This window comes from Populus trichocarpa, chromosome 8 (genome assembly GCF_000002775.5).
Source record: "Populus trichocarpa isolate Nisqually-1 chromosome 8, P.trichocarpa_v4.1, whole genome shotgun sequence".
Lineage (NCBI taxonomy): Eukaryota > Viridiplantae > Streptophyta > Magnoliopsida > Malpighiales > Salicaceae > Populus > Populus trichocarpa.
Genome location: NC_037292.2, coordinates 10,243,462 through 10,260,460, shown reverse-complemented (window position 1 = coordinate 10,260,460; position 16,999 = coordinate 10,243,462). Strand labels below are relative to the sequence as shown.

The following is a 16,999-nucleotide window of genomic DNA, read 5'->3' as shown; positions in this document are numbered from 1 at the left end:
CTAGTCAGCTATCGGTAAATGCCTATGATATTTTCATAATATCCTTTTATTACATTTCTTACTTGATAAAAAAAATCATTATATTATGTTTTTAATATGCAATTTTATAATTTTAATATCCTATTTTCAATTTAAATAAAGAATGATGTGATTGTCTATTTTTTAAATTGAACGATTAAATTGTACTCGACTACTTGTTACCCATGTAGTTCTTCGAAGGCTAAAGGTCAAAAACACAATAAGAGATTTAAAAAAAAAAAACTTGTTTACATAATTATAAAGGTTTGGGATCTAACAGAATCTGACTCTACGAGGGATATTTTTGTCTTGATAAGCAAATGAGGATAGAGAAGAGGCAGATACCTCCTATCTCGTGAAATTTTCAAATCTAATTATAGATATTCATATATATATATATATATGTATATTTTATTTTTATCTTTCGTCTTGTATATATATCTAAAATAATTGATTTCTTACAACAAATCATGTTTATCTATGTACAAGATTTATTGTCAAATTCAATATTTATATACACTTCATATTCTAATAGTAATTATTCTAATCATGTTTAACAAGTGGTTTTATGAAAATAGGTTTCTAACGGGGTTTTTACTGAGCCTTCCCATCCTAGCCCACAAAATTAGTATTTCAGTCACCTTAAGGCCCAGATATCTTTTGCTTGTCTGGAATTTCGTGGGCAATTAATGGGCCACCCTCCAACCCTATTTTCATAAAACCCATCAGAACCGTCCAATCAGACCAGAAACCTACTCCTACCCTCCACGTCATCAACTCAAAAACCCTAAAACTCCTCCCCTTATATTCCTGCGTTTTTTTTTTCTGCCCACACTCCCCCACTTCACCTTGTGAGTTTTTAAGCGCTCGGCTGCAACCAAACCCCGAGAAGAAAACCCTAGCCAACCAACCATGGCGGCGCCGACGGAGTCCGTGCAGTGCTTCGGAAGGAAGAAAACAGCAGTCGCAGTCACCCATTGCAAGCGCGGTCGCGGCCTGATCAAGATCAACGGCTGCCCAATCGAGCTTGTTGAGCCTGAAATCCTCCGATTCAAGGCCTATGAACCAATCCTTCTCTTAGGACGACAACGTTTTGCTGGAGTGGACATGAGGATCCGTGTCAAGGGTGGAGGACACACGTCTCAGATCTATGCGATCAGGCAGAGCATCGCAAAGGCACTTGTGGCGTTTTACCAGAAGTACGTGGATGAGCAGAGCAAGAAGGAGATAAAGGACATTTTGGTGAGGTATGATAGAACTTTGCTGGTTGCTGATCCTAGAAGGTGCGAGACTAAGAAGTTTGGTGGACGTGGCGCCAGAGCTAGATTCCAGAAATCTTACCGTTGAACAAACCTTTTTTTTTTGTTGGACTAATCGTTTTCTTTCGGTTATGTTATGCTTTTGTATTTTGTTTCAAGTTTGTTGGGTTTTAGGGAAGGGTTATTATGATTACTAGTATTACTGCTATGGATTTTCTCAAGTTTTGTCGTGGATTTTGATGTCATAAGAATTTCCTTTTCGTGGAATTGCAATTGTTATTTTTTAACTTGGTTTTTCTTCTAATTAACTGTATGTGTGTTTTAGTTGCGATTTGCATTTTGAATTGTGCTTGTTATTGAGTAGAAGTTGAGTTTAGGTACCTTGAAACTAAAACTTTGTATGTATTATACAGGAACTTATAGCATCCTGGGCTGCCTATAAAAGGACAATGGGTACTTGCATTAATATGGTCCTAGTTCTTTAGGGCAAATGGTGCCTTTTTTAGGTAGCATTTGTAAATGAACTTTTATTAACATGGATGTTTTTAGTTATAGCAGATTTACAATGGGGACTGGTAGAGGGTATGCCCTCAGTGGTGGTAGTGCATTAAACATGTGGGTGAGGACAAATCTGCCTGGGAAATGTTGGTTTAGGGTGCATGCTTAGCATAGGTCAGGAACTTGATGTTTGATGTATATAGAGTAATCACTTGGATAATCTATTTCGTTGATGGTGATTATTGCTTATGAAGACTCAGTTTTATTCTCCAGTTAATGCTGGATTTCTGTTATATGGAGGTGTCAATGCCTATTCATACGTGGATCATTCTTGCATTAGGTAATCCTTTCTGCCTTTTTTTCCCGTGCTTTAATTAGCTTAGTTAAGTGAAGTGAAGGAGCCATACAGGCGGACTGATATTGTGGCTGGGGATCAGTCACCAAATATCACACTTTATTGTGAATCCAGTTGGAGAAATGATAGAAAAAAGAAACAGCTGGTGGGATGTTCCAATCCAATCTGCCATCTGGTGTGATTGTAAATGGTTAGGTCATCAGAAGTCTTCATTCTTGTACTTTAGAGCTTTCTTTTGCCTAGAGTTTTGACATTCCATTTCTTTCAAGCATGATATTTTCTTAGAAAATGAGCCTCTGTTCATCCTTTGCTGTCTCGTTAGTTATTGCAATAATGTTGTTTCATTACACTCCCTGATATTTATGAATGGTATTGCTCTTGCAACTGGAGCTATCTTTGAATTGTATAGAGCTGATTGGGGGATTCTTTTGTGTGTTGGGAATGTTCGGTGCTTCACTTCTAAGTTTTGTCACTTGGAACGGGGAGCATGGGGCTTTATCTTTGGTCCCCTAGCTGAGAACTGCTTCATATGATTGTTGTGACCTGGCTTGCTGCATGGTATTAATGTCATCAAGACTAAATCGTCATGAATGGGAGTTTACAGGATGATATTTGCTATCCAAAATGTCATCTTCAAACCTCTAGTAACTTGAGCAAGAAGCTTTTGCTTGTCCGAGCTTTTCATGTTCCCCTTTTTAAGGGCTAAGCTTTTTAGTTTTGCAGCCACAATTGACCATATCAAACAATACTATCAGCACTTTTTGGGATAATTGTCTCAATGAGCATTCTTTTTAATCGTGTTAAGTATGGTAAAAAAAATATTTATTTTTAAATTGGGCATACATGTCGTCCTAGATTGAACGTTGATCTTTCCAACTGCGTGACAATATGATCAGGCAAACTACTAGTTCCTTGTTTGTTTGGAATGCTCTGTAATCGTCATAACGTGCAGATGCTAGAAATAAGAAGAGCAATGTCGAGAGTTATAACGCAAGTCAAGCTCGGTGAAACTCGCTGCTCCAAGCCCCCATTCGATCGACAACGGGCATGCTCTTATCATGTGATTGACTTGCAATAGGCTGATCGCTCTTTGTTGGCTTTCACGGTTCTGTTGAGCCATCTTTTACAGAGACGAGTTAGATGTAGAAATGCTCTGGTTAACTCTGGTTGTGGAGCCATTGAGGGAGATTGCCTGTTTGGTGGTTCCCCTTGATTGATGAGAGAGAATAAACGGTTAGATTTCATGAATCAGGTGTCTTGATCAGGTTAAACAAGTGTGGAAAAGGCCAACCGGCATCTATGATCATGCCATTCGGGTTAGATTTAGATTCATCCATGGCTTTTGCTATGAGCTACAGCCTACATGCTGCGCTGGAACCAGGCTACTATAATTTTTTGACTTGTATTAACCATCAGATCTAAGCATAGACCACTGCTGACTTGAAGTCCGTTATGGAGTTGTGTAGATTGCAGAATAAACATGCAACCTTGTTCATCACGGTGCTCTGGTTAGCCTTACCAGGATAGAGGGCCTATCTGACAGCAAACCAGGTATTTCTATAACACGGGAGCATTTTTAAACAGTATCATACCATTGCTTGTGAGAGGAAAAAAAGAGAGGGAGTCGTTCGTCTCCTTTCAATTTCAGTCCTAGACCAGATGTGAGATTTCTATGGGCATCTGCTTAACAACAAACATTGAGCCTCTCACTCACAGGCAAACTTCCCTCTTGGTCACTCAAAGAATAAATGTAAGATTAAATATGATGAAAGTAAAAGGATGGCAAGCATCACAACAAGCTCACGATCCTAGACAATTTCTAGGTTTTAGTTATCTATTTGAATAACTAGTTGTCCAATTCTGGATTTTTTAAAAACCAATTGACTAGCAGCGTGTTGCTTTGGCTGTCTATTTTTCAGGCTTTTAAGCTTTCCCTTAACTTTTGTTTTGTTTTTTTGTTGCCTACGGTCATTTAAACCTGGGTAACAAATCTTTATATTCTTGGGGCATGCTTCTAATATTTTATACAGTTTTTTTTTTCTTTAATGTAATTATTACACTTATAAAAAAAAAAAAAGAGCTCACATTTCTGATTCTGTTCTTCATAGCTGAGCTGCTGTTTCACACGTGCTCCATCTATTAACAATAGTTGAGTTGCTTAAGCTTCCTGGCTCTTGCATATTACTTTTTCTGAGCACGTGTAGCCTCCTGGGGGTTGATTATATATAAAAAAAACCTCTGATATCTCGAAAGCAAACTCGTGTTTTGGCAAATGGTAAAAGTTATTTTTTATTTGAAAAATATATTAAAATATTTTTTTTAATATTAATACATTAAAATAATTTTAAAATATTAAAAAAACTAATTTAAAACAAAAAAATTTTTTTTTCAAGTTTTAACAAAGAAAAAACAGATTAAACCTCAATTCCAAAGAATCTTGCCATTTTTTTTTCAAGTTTTCTTTGTTTTAATAAAAAATTATAGGTAAACCTCAAAAATAGATACACTCAACTTTATCATTAAACAATTTTTTGTATCAATCTTATCCTGGAACTTACAAAAAAAATGAACGACTTGCATCTATTTTTAAAACTTTTCATCTATATTTCCATCTCAACTATATATTTTTTTAATATAAAAAAACAAACGATATAATTTTATACGAGTTATCCTGACAGTAGAAATCTCTAGAGTTAAAATATCATCATGATGATAAAACTAACATAAAAAATAGTTTTAGGTGTAAAATTGAAACTACCCAATAGTTTGGAGGTATATTTGAGATTTACCCTAAATTTAATATCTTCCCTCACATGATGGATGAACTCCAGATACCCCAGGCCAAAACCTTATTTCCACATGAAAACAATCTTGAAAACCATAAATAATAAGAATAAAAGTGCATGTCATAAATCAGGGAACATCACATTAGTGCTAATATGTTACAGGTGCCAATGAATAGGAGTGGTCATTACCCATGCAGACATCTAGATTCACCACCCGACCACCACCTTATGCATGCTGTTGAAAATGATGATGATGATGATGATGATGATGATGAGAGGTGCTATTCATAAATTGGGAAAATGCTGCATCGGCTGCTTACGTTTGAGCGAAGTTATAAATGCTAGAATCAACAGAGATGAAGAATCGGAGCAAGTACTGGAAGCAACTAATTTAAAGGAGGCAACGTCAAACGACACCAGCAACAGCACCCAACCAAAGCCTGGTGCAATGGAGCAGCAACCCAAGACCTGGGGATGCTTCTGGACCATCTCATCACAAAAATGTGACGACATTTTGCTCAATTACATCAAGCCCACCCGTTTCCTTTTACGTTGGAATTCTGCCCTCTAGAGTCCGATGATGAACTTGGAAAAACATAACTGGATCTCTTCTTCTTGTAAGTATTCCATGTAAATATTTGCCTGTTCCAACCACTTCCCCCAACACCTTGTTCAGGTTTTTCTAAAACCTGATAGTCTGTTTTTTCAGTGACTGCCTCGTCAGACTGGGGTCTTTTCGGGGCTGAAGCATAGGTATCCTCGCTTGTGCCCTCGCTTGCCACGGGCATGTTATCATTCCTCATTTCCAGAACCTTTTTCTCCGTTCCTGCACTATTATTGGCAGTATCATTAACTTCAGACCGAGTATGTTCTTGTTTCTTTCCTTTACTTGATAATTTGGATATGTCTTGTCCATTTTCAACAGCCTTCATCCACTGTAAATCACTTAATGTGTCACCGTATGTCACCTCCTTTCTTCTCCGCTTTCCCAAGACACCAGTACTATTCTGCTCAAAACCTTTGGCCTTATCTTCCTTGCTATCAGGTGCTTGATATGCCCATTCAGGTACCTCATGCTCTTCCATGAGACGAGATCTGTAATCCTCCTGTTTTCTTCTTTCCTTGTCCATCTCCTCAAAAATCCGGAACTCTTCTTGAGAACGGGCCGCAAGGCGGTTGATCTCTCTCTCACTTGGCACATCTGTTCCAAGTGAGCTAGTTCCTCTCCGCATGATGCCCTGTAACATTTCTCTTCTGTCCTGAGCTGCACAAGCAAAGACATGCCACGTTTATGCATTGCTTAATCCATACAAAAAAGGTGAAAAAAACATGGCAGAAATCTAGTCCAACCCTTGACGATTCCAAGTCTGAATTTATAAGAAGATTTCTGTTGAAAAGAAAATGATGCAAGTGACCAATTCCATTATCGTTGGAGGATAACTTAACACTGTGGAATTGGAAAGATGACTAGACCAAAGGTTCCTATGATACAGTCCATCAATATCTGAAATCATGACTGTCAAACAGCTAAAGAATATAGAAACACGCCAGCCAACATACAGACTCGATGTTTTATCCTATTCAGTAGTCGCAGGAGGTCCAAGAGATGTCCCGACCAGTGCGCTCATCCCTTGTCATTTGCTCAATTATCACTATCATTAGTGGTTTTCATGCATGTGTAAACATGTTTGATGCTACAATTTTTTAGATGAAATCAATGATGACAAGTCTATAAAAAATACTAAAGCATATATGATCCACAGTTGTCAGAGCAAAAAATTATGAAAATTACCCTGCAGACTTCAGCAGTAACATCTTGCCAGTAAGAGTATACATGCCCCAAGTTGGAGCAATAGCAAACAAAAGAATAACAAAACATTGCCTCCTTTACTATATGGATACTTTGTAGCTAAATGCATGGAATCTAGATGGATATACCTGTGGATGTAGTATTAAAGAGTCCAGCCTGGATGACCTTGGCATCAATGCCCTTCTTCTGTTTTGCACGCTCCAAGATTACCTCTTCAACCGATCCAACACTAACCAAAACAAAAACCCTGACTTCCTTCTTTTGTCCAATACGATGTGCACGATCCTCTGCCTGCTGGTCCATTTGGGGGTTCCAATCACTATCAAAAATTATCACAGTATCTGCTGTTTGTAAATTCAAACCAAGACCTCCAGCACGAGTGCTCAAAAGGAACATGAAGTAAGGAGAGTCTGGAGCATTGAATTTCTTTAGTAAAGTTCCTCTTTCCTCAGTTTTTGTTGAGCCATCAAGTCTAAGATACTTGTAATCATGAAGTTGCAAGTAAATTTCAAGAATATCCATAAGACGAGTCATTTGTGAAAAAAGCAGGACTCTATGATCAGTTGCATGGAGTTTTGGGAGTAAGCGGTCAAGTAGCTCAAACTTCCCTGATGCTCTCATGATTTCATCCTTCCTCCACATATTATAGTCCCCAACAAAAAGATACGGGTGGTTGCAGCACTTCCTGAGCTGCATTGTAAGGTTCTGTAGACTCTTTGATTTTCCCGATCCTGTAAATTGATCTTTTCTCATTAAGTTTCAAGTTTTTGCACTTTTAGTGAGTATTTCACAAGATTGATAAATAACCCTAAGCATTCAATCATGAGGTCATACACAAAGCAAAAACAACAATCGTTACATTTAATAGAGAGAAAAAAGAGCAAGTATAGCAGGTAGATATATATAGGAAAAAAAGACACTAGAGTTCTCTATAGAAAGTGGTAGATGATTGGTGCTAACAAATGCACAAGTGGTCAAGCTATTTAACAGAAAAATTCAGTGGTAGCTAATGAGTATTTCAAATGAGTACGCTCAGAGAGATGAAAAAAAGGGAAGGGAAGGGGTAGGAAGAGCCAAAAAAACAGCAGCTTTCCAAAAGCAGGAAACATATATCCCAGGAAATGCCATGCAATGAAAGCAGATAATGACAAAAATTCAAAGCACCCGCAAATCAAGACTGTTAAAAAACACAGGAAAAATGAAGACATATTGGATGTAGGAGCAGAAACACAAACCATTTTGCAGCCCAACCCTGCCCATCTCCGTAACTTGTTGGTAATATACTTTCTGCCATGCTGACAAATCACATTTTAGTATAACCTGAGATTTCCCAGGAAGATATTTCTCCACCTCATCTTTTTTCCTCCTCAAAATGAATGGCCTTATAACCTGAGAATCATGCAAATGAATCAGGGTAAAGGTTCAAGAAGATTTCAGAAAAAAATGAAATTTCAAGGACACCTACATTATGCAAACGACGAATGATCAATAGCTGTTCTTCATCGGTAAGAGAAACTTCACCCCTATCAGCGAAGGGAGCATTAAACCACTCTTCAAATTTGTCCTCGGAATTAAAAATATGTGGGAGGAGAAAATTAAGCAAGGACCACAGTTCCTGCAAGCTGTTCTGTATTGGAGTCCCAGTCAATAGAAGTCTGCGCTTAAGCTGATAGCTGCATGCAGGTTTAAATTCAATTAGAAAAGCCTTTGAAGTGTCTTATATAACCATGTCCAAAGTACTATTTGATTCCATGAAAACCGAGGACATAACAAATCTTTACAACTTTTCAACAGTAGATAGCAACCACCTCAGTACACATTGCAAAGTATCATGCTAGTGCACCAGATAATCATGATTTGATCTTATCAGGTGAAAAGGATGATAAACGAAGTAGTGTTCATTTGCTTTCATGAAAAAGAACTTCACAGTGTAGCAACAGAAAAAGAATAATCCAAATAAGTATCCTATTGTTGCCTGCTGATCCAAACTTCAGTGGAGACAAAAAATGTAGGAAAGAAATGAACATAAAAGGAGATTCAGCTAAGAAATTAAAAGACCAAAAATAGAGTTCATGGAGACAAAAAATGAGACAGGAAAGTACACATTGAGCACAATACCCTGCAATATTCAGCTATACAATTAAAAGACCAAAAAAAGAGTTCATGGAGACAAGAAATGAGACAGGAAAGTACACATGTAGCACAATACCCTGCAATAGTCTTTGCCAGAGCACACTCGTGATTCTTTAATCGATGCCCTTCATCAACAATCATGTATTGCCAGTGAATTTTTTTCAAAAAAGCTTTATCTCTCATGATTAGATCATAATGTGTGATCAACACCTGCAAGTTCCCCTCTCTTGATAACTGTTCCCTTATGGCCTTTCTCTCTTCGAGACGTCCATCATAAAGAAAAGCTTTAATCCTGGACAAAGAAGCAAATACATGAGCAATTTCAAATCAAATGCTACTTGAGCATGCATACTCGCACACACAAGCACCCTGAAAAAGATACCCTGAAATTAAATGTATTCGCATACTCATTCTCCTCAATCCATGTCGAGAATTCATTGACCCAATTTGGTAGCACAGCCTTCGGAGCAACTATCAAGTGTGGCCCGCAGATACCCTTTGTCTCCTTAAGATATGCTATTAACGAAATTGTTTGTATTGTTTTCCCCAACCCCATCTCGTCGGCTAAAATTCCATTTAAATTGTTGTTGAACAAAGACAGCATCCACTGAAGTCCTTCTAACTGGTATGGTCTTAATTGTCCACCTTTAAGTATGGATGGCTGCTCAGTTACCTGTATTACAATGTACAATTAGTTAGATTCTCTGATTAAGAGTAGTATGAACAACAAAAGTTGCATGGAATCACAATCACCATTCTGCAACCAGAAAGATTTACATAAGTTAAACAGCACCAAGAATCACTGCTCAATATAAGCCACATTGGAGATCATGCAGCAATGGGAAAATATACTGTCTATTTGGACTTGCATTCTATTTTGGCAGTTCAAGAATTTTTCTTTCTATAAATCCCAAAAAGAGTTCAGCAAGGTTAACGCTTCACATGGTCTCATATGCTGAATCCTTGGGTTAAATTATTTTGTTATTTAGAGTCTTATTCTGTGGATGATGGGTGAGCAGAAACAAAATATTTGCAGTATCAAAGAAAAACAGGTGTAACTGGCAGTTTAGTTAAGATTACAATCTAATAGGAACTTTGAGTGGTATGTTTTTTTTTTCTTTGATTCTAAGTTGATCAGCAGCTTCGTTAGAATTTTCTGATTCAGGAATCCAAATTCTAGAAAGACAAAGAGGCTAAGGATATAAATAACAACAATAGTGGAATCCTAACACTAAGTTTATTGGGAGAAATGAAATCGCATTTTTTATCTTCATCTCCTCTAATTTTCATGAAAAATAAGAGAAAAACGAGGGGATGTGCGATATCTGATCCATTGCTTATCTTCATCTCCTCTGATCTCCATTAAAAATAAGAGAAAAAAATATTTAACCATATCAATCTGCGAAAACTAGAAAAAACCAGGAATGTCTGTACTAAAAGAGCCAACAAGTGTGTAACTAGCAGGTGGGAATGACACTGACAACTTGGTCAAAATCTGCTTGTGGCAGGGACAAGACAGGAAAATTTATTAGAGGTGAGAGGGTTAACTCTCTTTGTATAGTCCAAGGCATGATGGATCTCCCAAAGAACAAAAAATAAAAAAACTGTTTAAGAAAACAAGTTTCACTTGAGCAGACATTTTTTGTTTTCCAGTTTTCCAGAAAATTGGAGAGCTATAAAATCTAGTTTCAAACATAAAGGTTCACCTCTAACCAATAAGCACATTTTGTAGCAGTTTTTATTTGTCTTCTTGGAAAATTGAATAACTTTCCACAGGTAAACACAACCAAGTGTTATGGTTTGCAACTAGATGCAAACTTGCCTAATGTGATATCATTCCTCTAACTTCTCTTGTTTTCTAAGGTTTGTTGTCTCTTCCTCCACTCTCTCTCTCCAAATTCTGATGCTAAACTTACCAAGTATTTTTCATGGCAGACGCCCTCCAAATTCCTCCTTCACTGCTCTAATCACCTCCAAACTTATCCCATCATCACTCCAACATGAAAGCCATATTATTCCGACTCTTTGTACATTAATTAACCTCTTAAATGAAACCCCAAAACTCACTATTTAGCTGCTTTCAAAAGAAAGCCTTCATTAATCTCTTCCAATCAACCTTTAGCCACCAGACATAATTTCAGCAACTGACAAAACAATTTCCATGTGCCACATCAAATGATAGCTCCTAAATCCCCAGTTCAACAACCACAACCCGTTACAAAATGAAGCAGGGCAAATTCCAATAACCTGCCCAACATCTGCAGCATAGGACCCGCACTATCTTCACGCCCTCAAACTAGAAAACAGTTAGCTTTTGATGCTGAAACCAGCCAATTGACTGTGCTTTCATCTATTGACCATATTATCTATACACCAAAAGAAATAACAAACTGAAACAGTCCATGCAAAAAAACTCAACTATCTATCCATCTCAAATAAATGTGGGAAGGGCGACACTGAAGACCATACTCACTCAAGCAAGATGAACATAATCTTTTGCATGAGACAGCCTCCAATTCCATGTGCTTGGATTCAAAAGCCAAGACTGGTGGCCAAACACAGCTTAGGGTAATTGCTATAAGGAACTGGTAAATAGACAGTTTGATACTTGAGCATTCACTTGCGAGCACCGATTAACTCTAATCTAGTCATTCCCACAAGTGTATGGAAATCTAAACACCATGCCAACTAGCTTACACATTGCAGGAGAAACACAAAATGATTGAAATTTAAACCATGGAAATCAAATACAAGATCTGCATAGGAAAATCCGGAGATAAAATGACACAGAGAATAAAGATTTACTATTTACCTTCTCCTGAATTGAATGAATAGCTGAGTTATACTGTCGCTGGCCTTCAAGCAAATCACCACTATCATCATTAACATCAGAATCAATGATTTCATCTTCCTCGGGACATGTATCAAGTGGACTTTCATTCCTTGAAGCATCCAACTCAGGCGAATCAGCTTCTAAGTCTTTTAAAGGTTCAATACCATCAGAATGTTTTGCATCTTTTTGGCGCTGGACTGCAGCTCCCAAGTTAACAAGTAGTTTATTTGTTTCTTCAAGAAGCATTGTAAGTCGTTCATTCTTGCTCTCCTTTACCATTCTCATATAAGCTTCTTGATCATCAGCCTTCAGGGCTTGGAGCCTCAGTTTCTCTGCCCGAGTAGCCCGCTGCCTCTGCCTTCCATGCCATGCCTGTCAAAATATGATAACATTAAGTGTATTCACTAATCATATGCAATACTAAGAAAAGTAGTAATCAGTCGAACTGATAAAAAACCAACAGATCTCATCTTCCTGATTACAGAAGATAAAAAATGAAAGAGTTTCATAGGCTAAAGAGTTTCGTGGACTAGTTTCTTTCAACATTCTGTAACTAGTCACAAGAAACAGATCCATCACTGAACTCAATTTAGCTGTACACAAAAATTTCAATGGCAAACAAGACTTAATTTCATATTAATATCACCTAATAATGCTTTGAAGCTTTCCATCTAAACTTTTCTTTTTCTCTTTTCCTTTTCCTATGGAAATGATATCCAATCCCCTCTCTCTCTTTAACTATGTGCTTCTGATACACTTAAACTCCATGGTTATCACTTCAGTTAATCATTCCATATAAAAAAGGTTTAGAAATCCCTCATCCATGCAAATGTCTAAGCTACTCAGATTCATATTAGCAGACTATACGAAGTAGCAAGATTGATAGACAGTAGAAAACCTGAATCCCATCATTCCTTTGCTTCCTCCTTTTAAGAGTAGCCTGAACTTGCAATTGGAACTCTCGGACTGCATTGAGTATTTCTGCAAAAAATTTTCTTTTTCTAGTCTCCACATGGTTCCTTTCTTCCTCTTCCAACCTTGACAGCCTCTGCAATAGAGATTTTCACAAATCATCAGAGTGCATACAACAGAAAACAATACATTTGACAGCAAACAAATTTTGTTTTCCTAGTTAACCAATTGAATTGTAAATCTTAATATCCAAAACTCATATATTTCATCTCAACTTACTATCATCTTCTGGAAAGAAAATTATATTTAGAGAGAGATAAAAGATACTTTAGTTGACAACATATTTCAACAATCAACAGCTAAGATTGTATACAGTACCAGTATTGAAGGGTCAGAACCTAGGTCCACACCATCAGGTTGTAGATTTCAACTTGGTTAATGAGAGAGAAGTGGGGCGCACTAACAGATGTTATATGCCATCTAGAATGCCCAGATTCCAAAATCCCCCGATTTGGAATATGAGAAAAGTTTCACAAAAAGAAAGAAAATGAACATGAGAAGAAAATAACCTCAGCATCTCGTTTCTTCCGGAATTGATCATCAGCTTCCATGGCAAAAGCATCTCCTATACCATATAATGGACGAGGCAATCTCATAATACCCCAGTCAAAGAGTTGCTTGTCAGGAAACGTACAATTCAAACGAAGCCAGTACTCTGAACTCACTTCAGATCGAACTTTGCTCTGCAACTCTGCTAGCTGCCAGAAAAAAAGTCCTTGCCCACAAGGACAAAACAGGCGTCATCCCTCAATTTCCAAATAAAACAATGAACAGAACCCATCTATCACCATGAATCCAAAAGCCCCTTTAGCAACATATCTAAGAAAAAAAAACTATAAGATTCTACAATGAAACCAGTCAGCCAGCATAAATCTAATTTGGCTAAATTTAGCATTCCTTCACTGGATTCTAAAAGATATCAAAACCAAAAGATCAGCAATGAAGCTTTTCCTAAAATCTAATGGGGGAAAGCAGATTTATTCTAATTATAGATATTCAGTGGCTTCACCGCCCAAGCAGACAAGTTTCTTGGAGAAGCATCAATCATATTGTTAGAACAACCAAAGTTTGCCTTACCTTCAATTTAGATTGAAGCTTTTACTTTATCAAGTACAAATACAAAAGCATGCACAAACTTCATAAAACTTTTCATACCAAATTTTAACAAATCAAACTTACCTTTAGTCCATGAAGTTCAAGTAAGCACTTCATCTGCAGGTCTTCACCTCTGGTTGAAGAAAGTTCTGATCCAAAACATAAAATGCATCAATAAATCCTTCCCAAGGATTAATCTATAACGACCCAATCAACAAATTGGGTAAGTACACTATCACTATTATTAACAAATTACCAAAGTAATTACCAACGACAAAAGACATTAGGCCCAAATATCAGCAGGCATAGCAGCCAAGTTCTGTGAAAGAGGTATCTTAAACAAGTACCAACAACAATCCAAATCATGGGAACAAACAAGCGAACTAAATTAAAATTACCACATGAAGCATTTCATGAGTGAGACAGTATAATGTGACGTCCTGAGAGGTAAAGATTATGTAAAAGAGATAGCAACCTTCAAGTTCATTTATGCGATGCAGAATATGGCTTTGATATCGATTTTCCCTCAATTCTGCAAGAGCAAAACCCGACATGCAATTTGGCCTTTGCTTTGAAAGTGCATCCTCAAATTCAGTCATCAAATCACCTCTGATGGAAATCCCAGGATTACCCTGCTGTGTTATGTTAAATCCACATTCCAAAAGCTATATCAGAAACAACAAATTAACACATAAATTGCAGACTTCAATAGCAATATCAACTAAAAACAGCAAGAGAAATTAACAGGAAAATCTCCATTGCAAGGAAATTGATGTCTTGTTTCTCAATGTAAGAGATTGGTGTAAACTCTACAATACAAAGACCATCAGCAAATAAGGAGCGGAAACAATCATTATTCAATTTGACCTGCCTTATAGGAAAGGGGAAAAAAAGTAGAACACAAGGAAAAACAGAGAGAATTTATCTAAGTAAACCAAAACTGCTCCACATGTTATTCTTTAAACAAGGTAACACAACAATGAGACCATTATAGAAGAGAAAGAGAAGCCACAGAACTTTCCGACAATGGATGTGTATATGCTTAACATATACTGTCAGTTTAGATAGTCAATTACAGGACAGTAAACATACATATCTAGTCCAAAGATTAACAATGAGAAAACAAATCATAGCCATTAACCGCGAAGAAACCTAACCCCAGCAATCCTCTTCACTGCATAACTTAATTGACACTATCACAATCTTGTGGTTCAAGAGGAATACAATACTAATTCGAAAATCCATGAAATTTTCACACGTGCACCACGCAAAACAAAGATAACAAGAAACAATTTCACACGCGCAGAGAAGAAAACACAAAATTTACAGCACCCGCAATCCCCAACCAACCCTAACCTCGAAATTCTCCTCTTAAACAACATACCCTAAAACCAAACTCTAAAATCCCCCTTCAGAAACCCCAAATTTCCAAACTTTTGACAGAAATTACCAAAAGGGTATCCCAATTGCCCCAGGAAGCACCCAAATTCACAAAATTAAACAAATCCCATGACCCAAGACCCCAGAAAATCAAAAGGGCATCTCAAAAACACGTACCAATCGGCTTTTATCTTGGGTCCCACCGTCAAAATCAGCGTTGCCGTCATCTGAATAGATTGAAGAGACGGTGTCGAAGAGATCAGGAGGGAGAGGGAGATCGCGAGAGACAAAATTGAGGGCAGAGATCAGAGACTTTGTCTTCTGAACATGGTCTTCTAGCGTGGAGGAGGTGGAGGTGGCTGGAGAGTCTTGTTGACGGTGGTGCTCAAGCTGAGGGACCATGGCGATTGGCGGGAACGATTTTAACGGTCCTTTGTTTTTATTTTTTAACGGTTTTTGTTTTTGAATTATCGCTGCTGTGCCTGTGTTTTGTGTTTAAGAAGGGGCGCAAACACACGCTTTACTCGCTCACTCACTAATTTGGCAAAGACCACTCTTTCTTTCTTTTCCGTCTTCAGCGTTTTCTCTCGCTCCTCTCTTTTTGGGAGAGAGTAGGAGGACCGAGTTGCGCTTGGGGTTTACTGCTAGTGGTACTATTTCCCTTCTTTTATATTGTTCTGACCAAACACGCCTACAAATATTTTTGTGACATTACAAAAATGCCCTTATTAACTTATTTATATTGCTAATATGTCTCCATGCCTGCTTGTCTAATGCTATGTACGCTTGGGGTTTACTGCTACTGCTGAGGGCTTCGTACAAGTTTTTTAAAGTTTTATTTGTTTATAAATATATTAAAATAATTTATTTTTTATTTTTTAAATTTTATATTTAACATTAATTTATTAAAATGATTTAAAAATTAAAAAAATAAAAAAAAAATCTAACCGTAATATGTATATCGTGTTTTAAATTACAGTTAAAAATTAAAAACATTATTTTTATTACTTTTTTATTTAAACCATAATGTAAAACGTGAATCATACCACATAGACAAACGAATGAGATCTTTGCTTTGCCCGCTTTCCTGGTCTCTAATTTTTTAACCAAACATATTTTCTTTATCTAGTGCATGAATTGTATGGGAGGAGATCGGGAGCTCGATGCTCTCTCTTCTCTTTTTTTTTTAGGTTTGTGTTAATAAATACAACGAAGATAATTATCTAATTTTATATTTATATATATATATAAGCAATCTTTGATATGAAACTCGAAAGGCGTATAATTCAGAGAAAATATTTAAATTTAAAAGATGAAAAAAAATACTTATAGTTCAGTTGACATTCGTGCAGTTCTGTCTTAAAAATTCTTAAATTTGAGCTGTGTTTTATAATAAAAAATAGAAGCACTTTTTAGATATACGATCATGAGAATATTTATGCTGTGATGCTAAATTTTAATTGTTTTTTTAAATATTTTTTATTTAGAAATATATTAAAATAATATTTTTTTTATTTATTAAAAATTATTTTTAACATCAACACATCAAAATAATTTTAAAAAATTAAAAAAAAATATTTTTTAAAAAAACACTTTTTAAAAAAAAAAAAACAAGATAGCTGTTAAGGTTCATAACTTGGCATAGGAATGCTGCTGGGTCAAACTGTCAGAAACTAATGCATAAGAGATTAGCGGGTAACTAGATGGGTGCTCCATGTTTCGTCACGAGGTGGGTTAATTTTTAATGTAACGTGAAAAAACAAAGTTCAAGCAATGTTAGTGTGTTTTAAAGAAGAAAAAATCTAATGACTTAAATTATATACCGGTTTAATTTAATCACACAATAAAAAAACCAACAAT

The 16,999-nt window shown here is 36.6% G+C and overlaps 2 protein-coding genes across 3 annotated transcripts; one reads left to right on the top strand and one right to left on the bottom strand.

Moving 5' to 3' along the window:
• The first annotated feature begins 834 nt into the window (after window positions 1-834).
• Window positions 835-1,564, top strand: LOC7493685 (40S ribosomal protein S16). Its single transcript, XM_002312482.4, has one exon. The coding sequence runs from the start codon at window positions 931-933 to the stop codon at window positions 1,363-1,365; it is 435 nt and encodes a 144-aa protein (XP_002312518.1). The 5' UTR covers window positions 835-930; the 3' UTR covers window positions 1,366-1,564.
• Window positions 1,565-5,015: 3,451 nt separating this feature from the next.
• On the bottom strand, window positions 5,016-15,786 carry LOC7493684 (probable ATP-dependent DNA helicase CHR12). 2 transcript variants are annotated; one of them, XM_024606704.2, is made up of 12 exons: window positions 15,317-15,786; window positions 14,235-14,394; window positions 13,844-13,908; window positions 13,174-13,362; window positions 12,591-12,740; window positions 11,672-12,064; window positions 9,267-9,532; window positions 8,936-9,151; window positions 8,192-8,399; window positions 7,962-8,115; window positions 6,855-7,457; window positions 5,016-6,180 (listed from the first exon to the last, which is right to left on the bottom strand). In XM_024606704.2, the coding sequence occupies exons 1-12, from the start codon at window positions 15,539-15,541 to the stop codon at window positions 5,444-5,446; spliced, it is 3,366 nt and encodes a 1,121-aa protein (XP_024462472.1). In that variant the 5' UTR covers window positions 15,542-15,786; the 3' UTR covers window positions 5,016-5,443. The 2 variants fall into 2 exon arrangements, with proteins under 2 accessions (XP_024462472.1, XP_024462473.1); XM_024606705.2 differs by having other exon boundaries at window positions 14,235-14,391.
• Window positions 15,787-16,999: the final 1,213 nt, after the last annotated feature.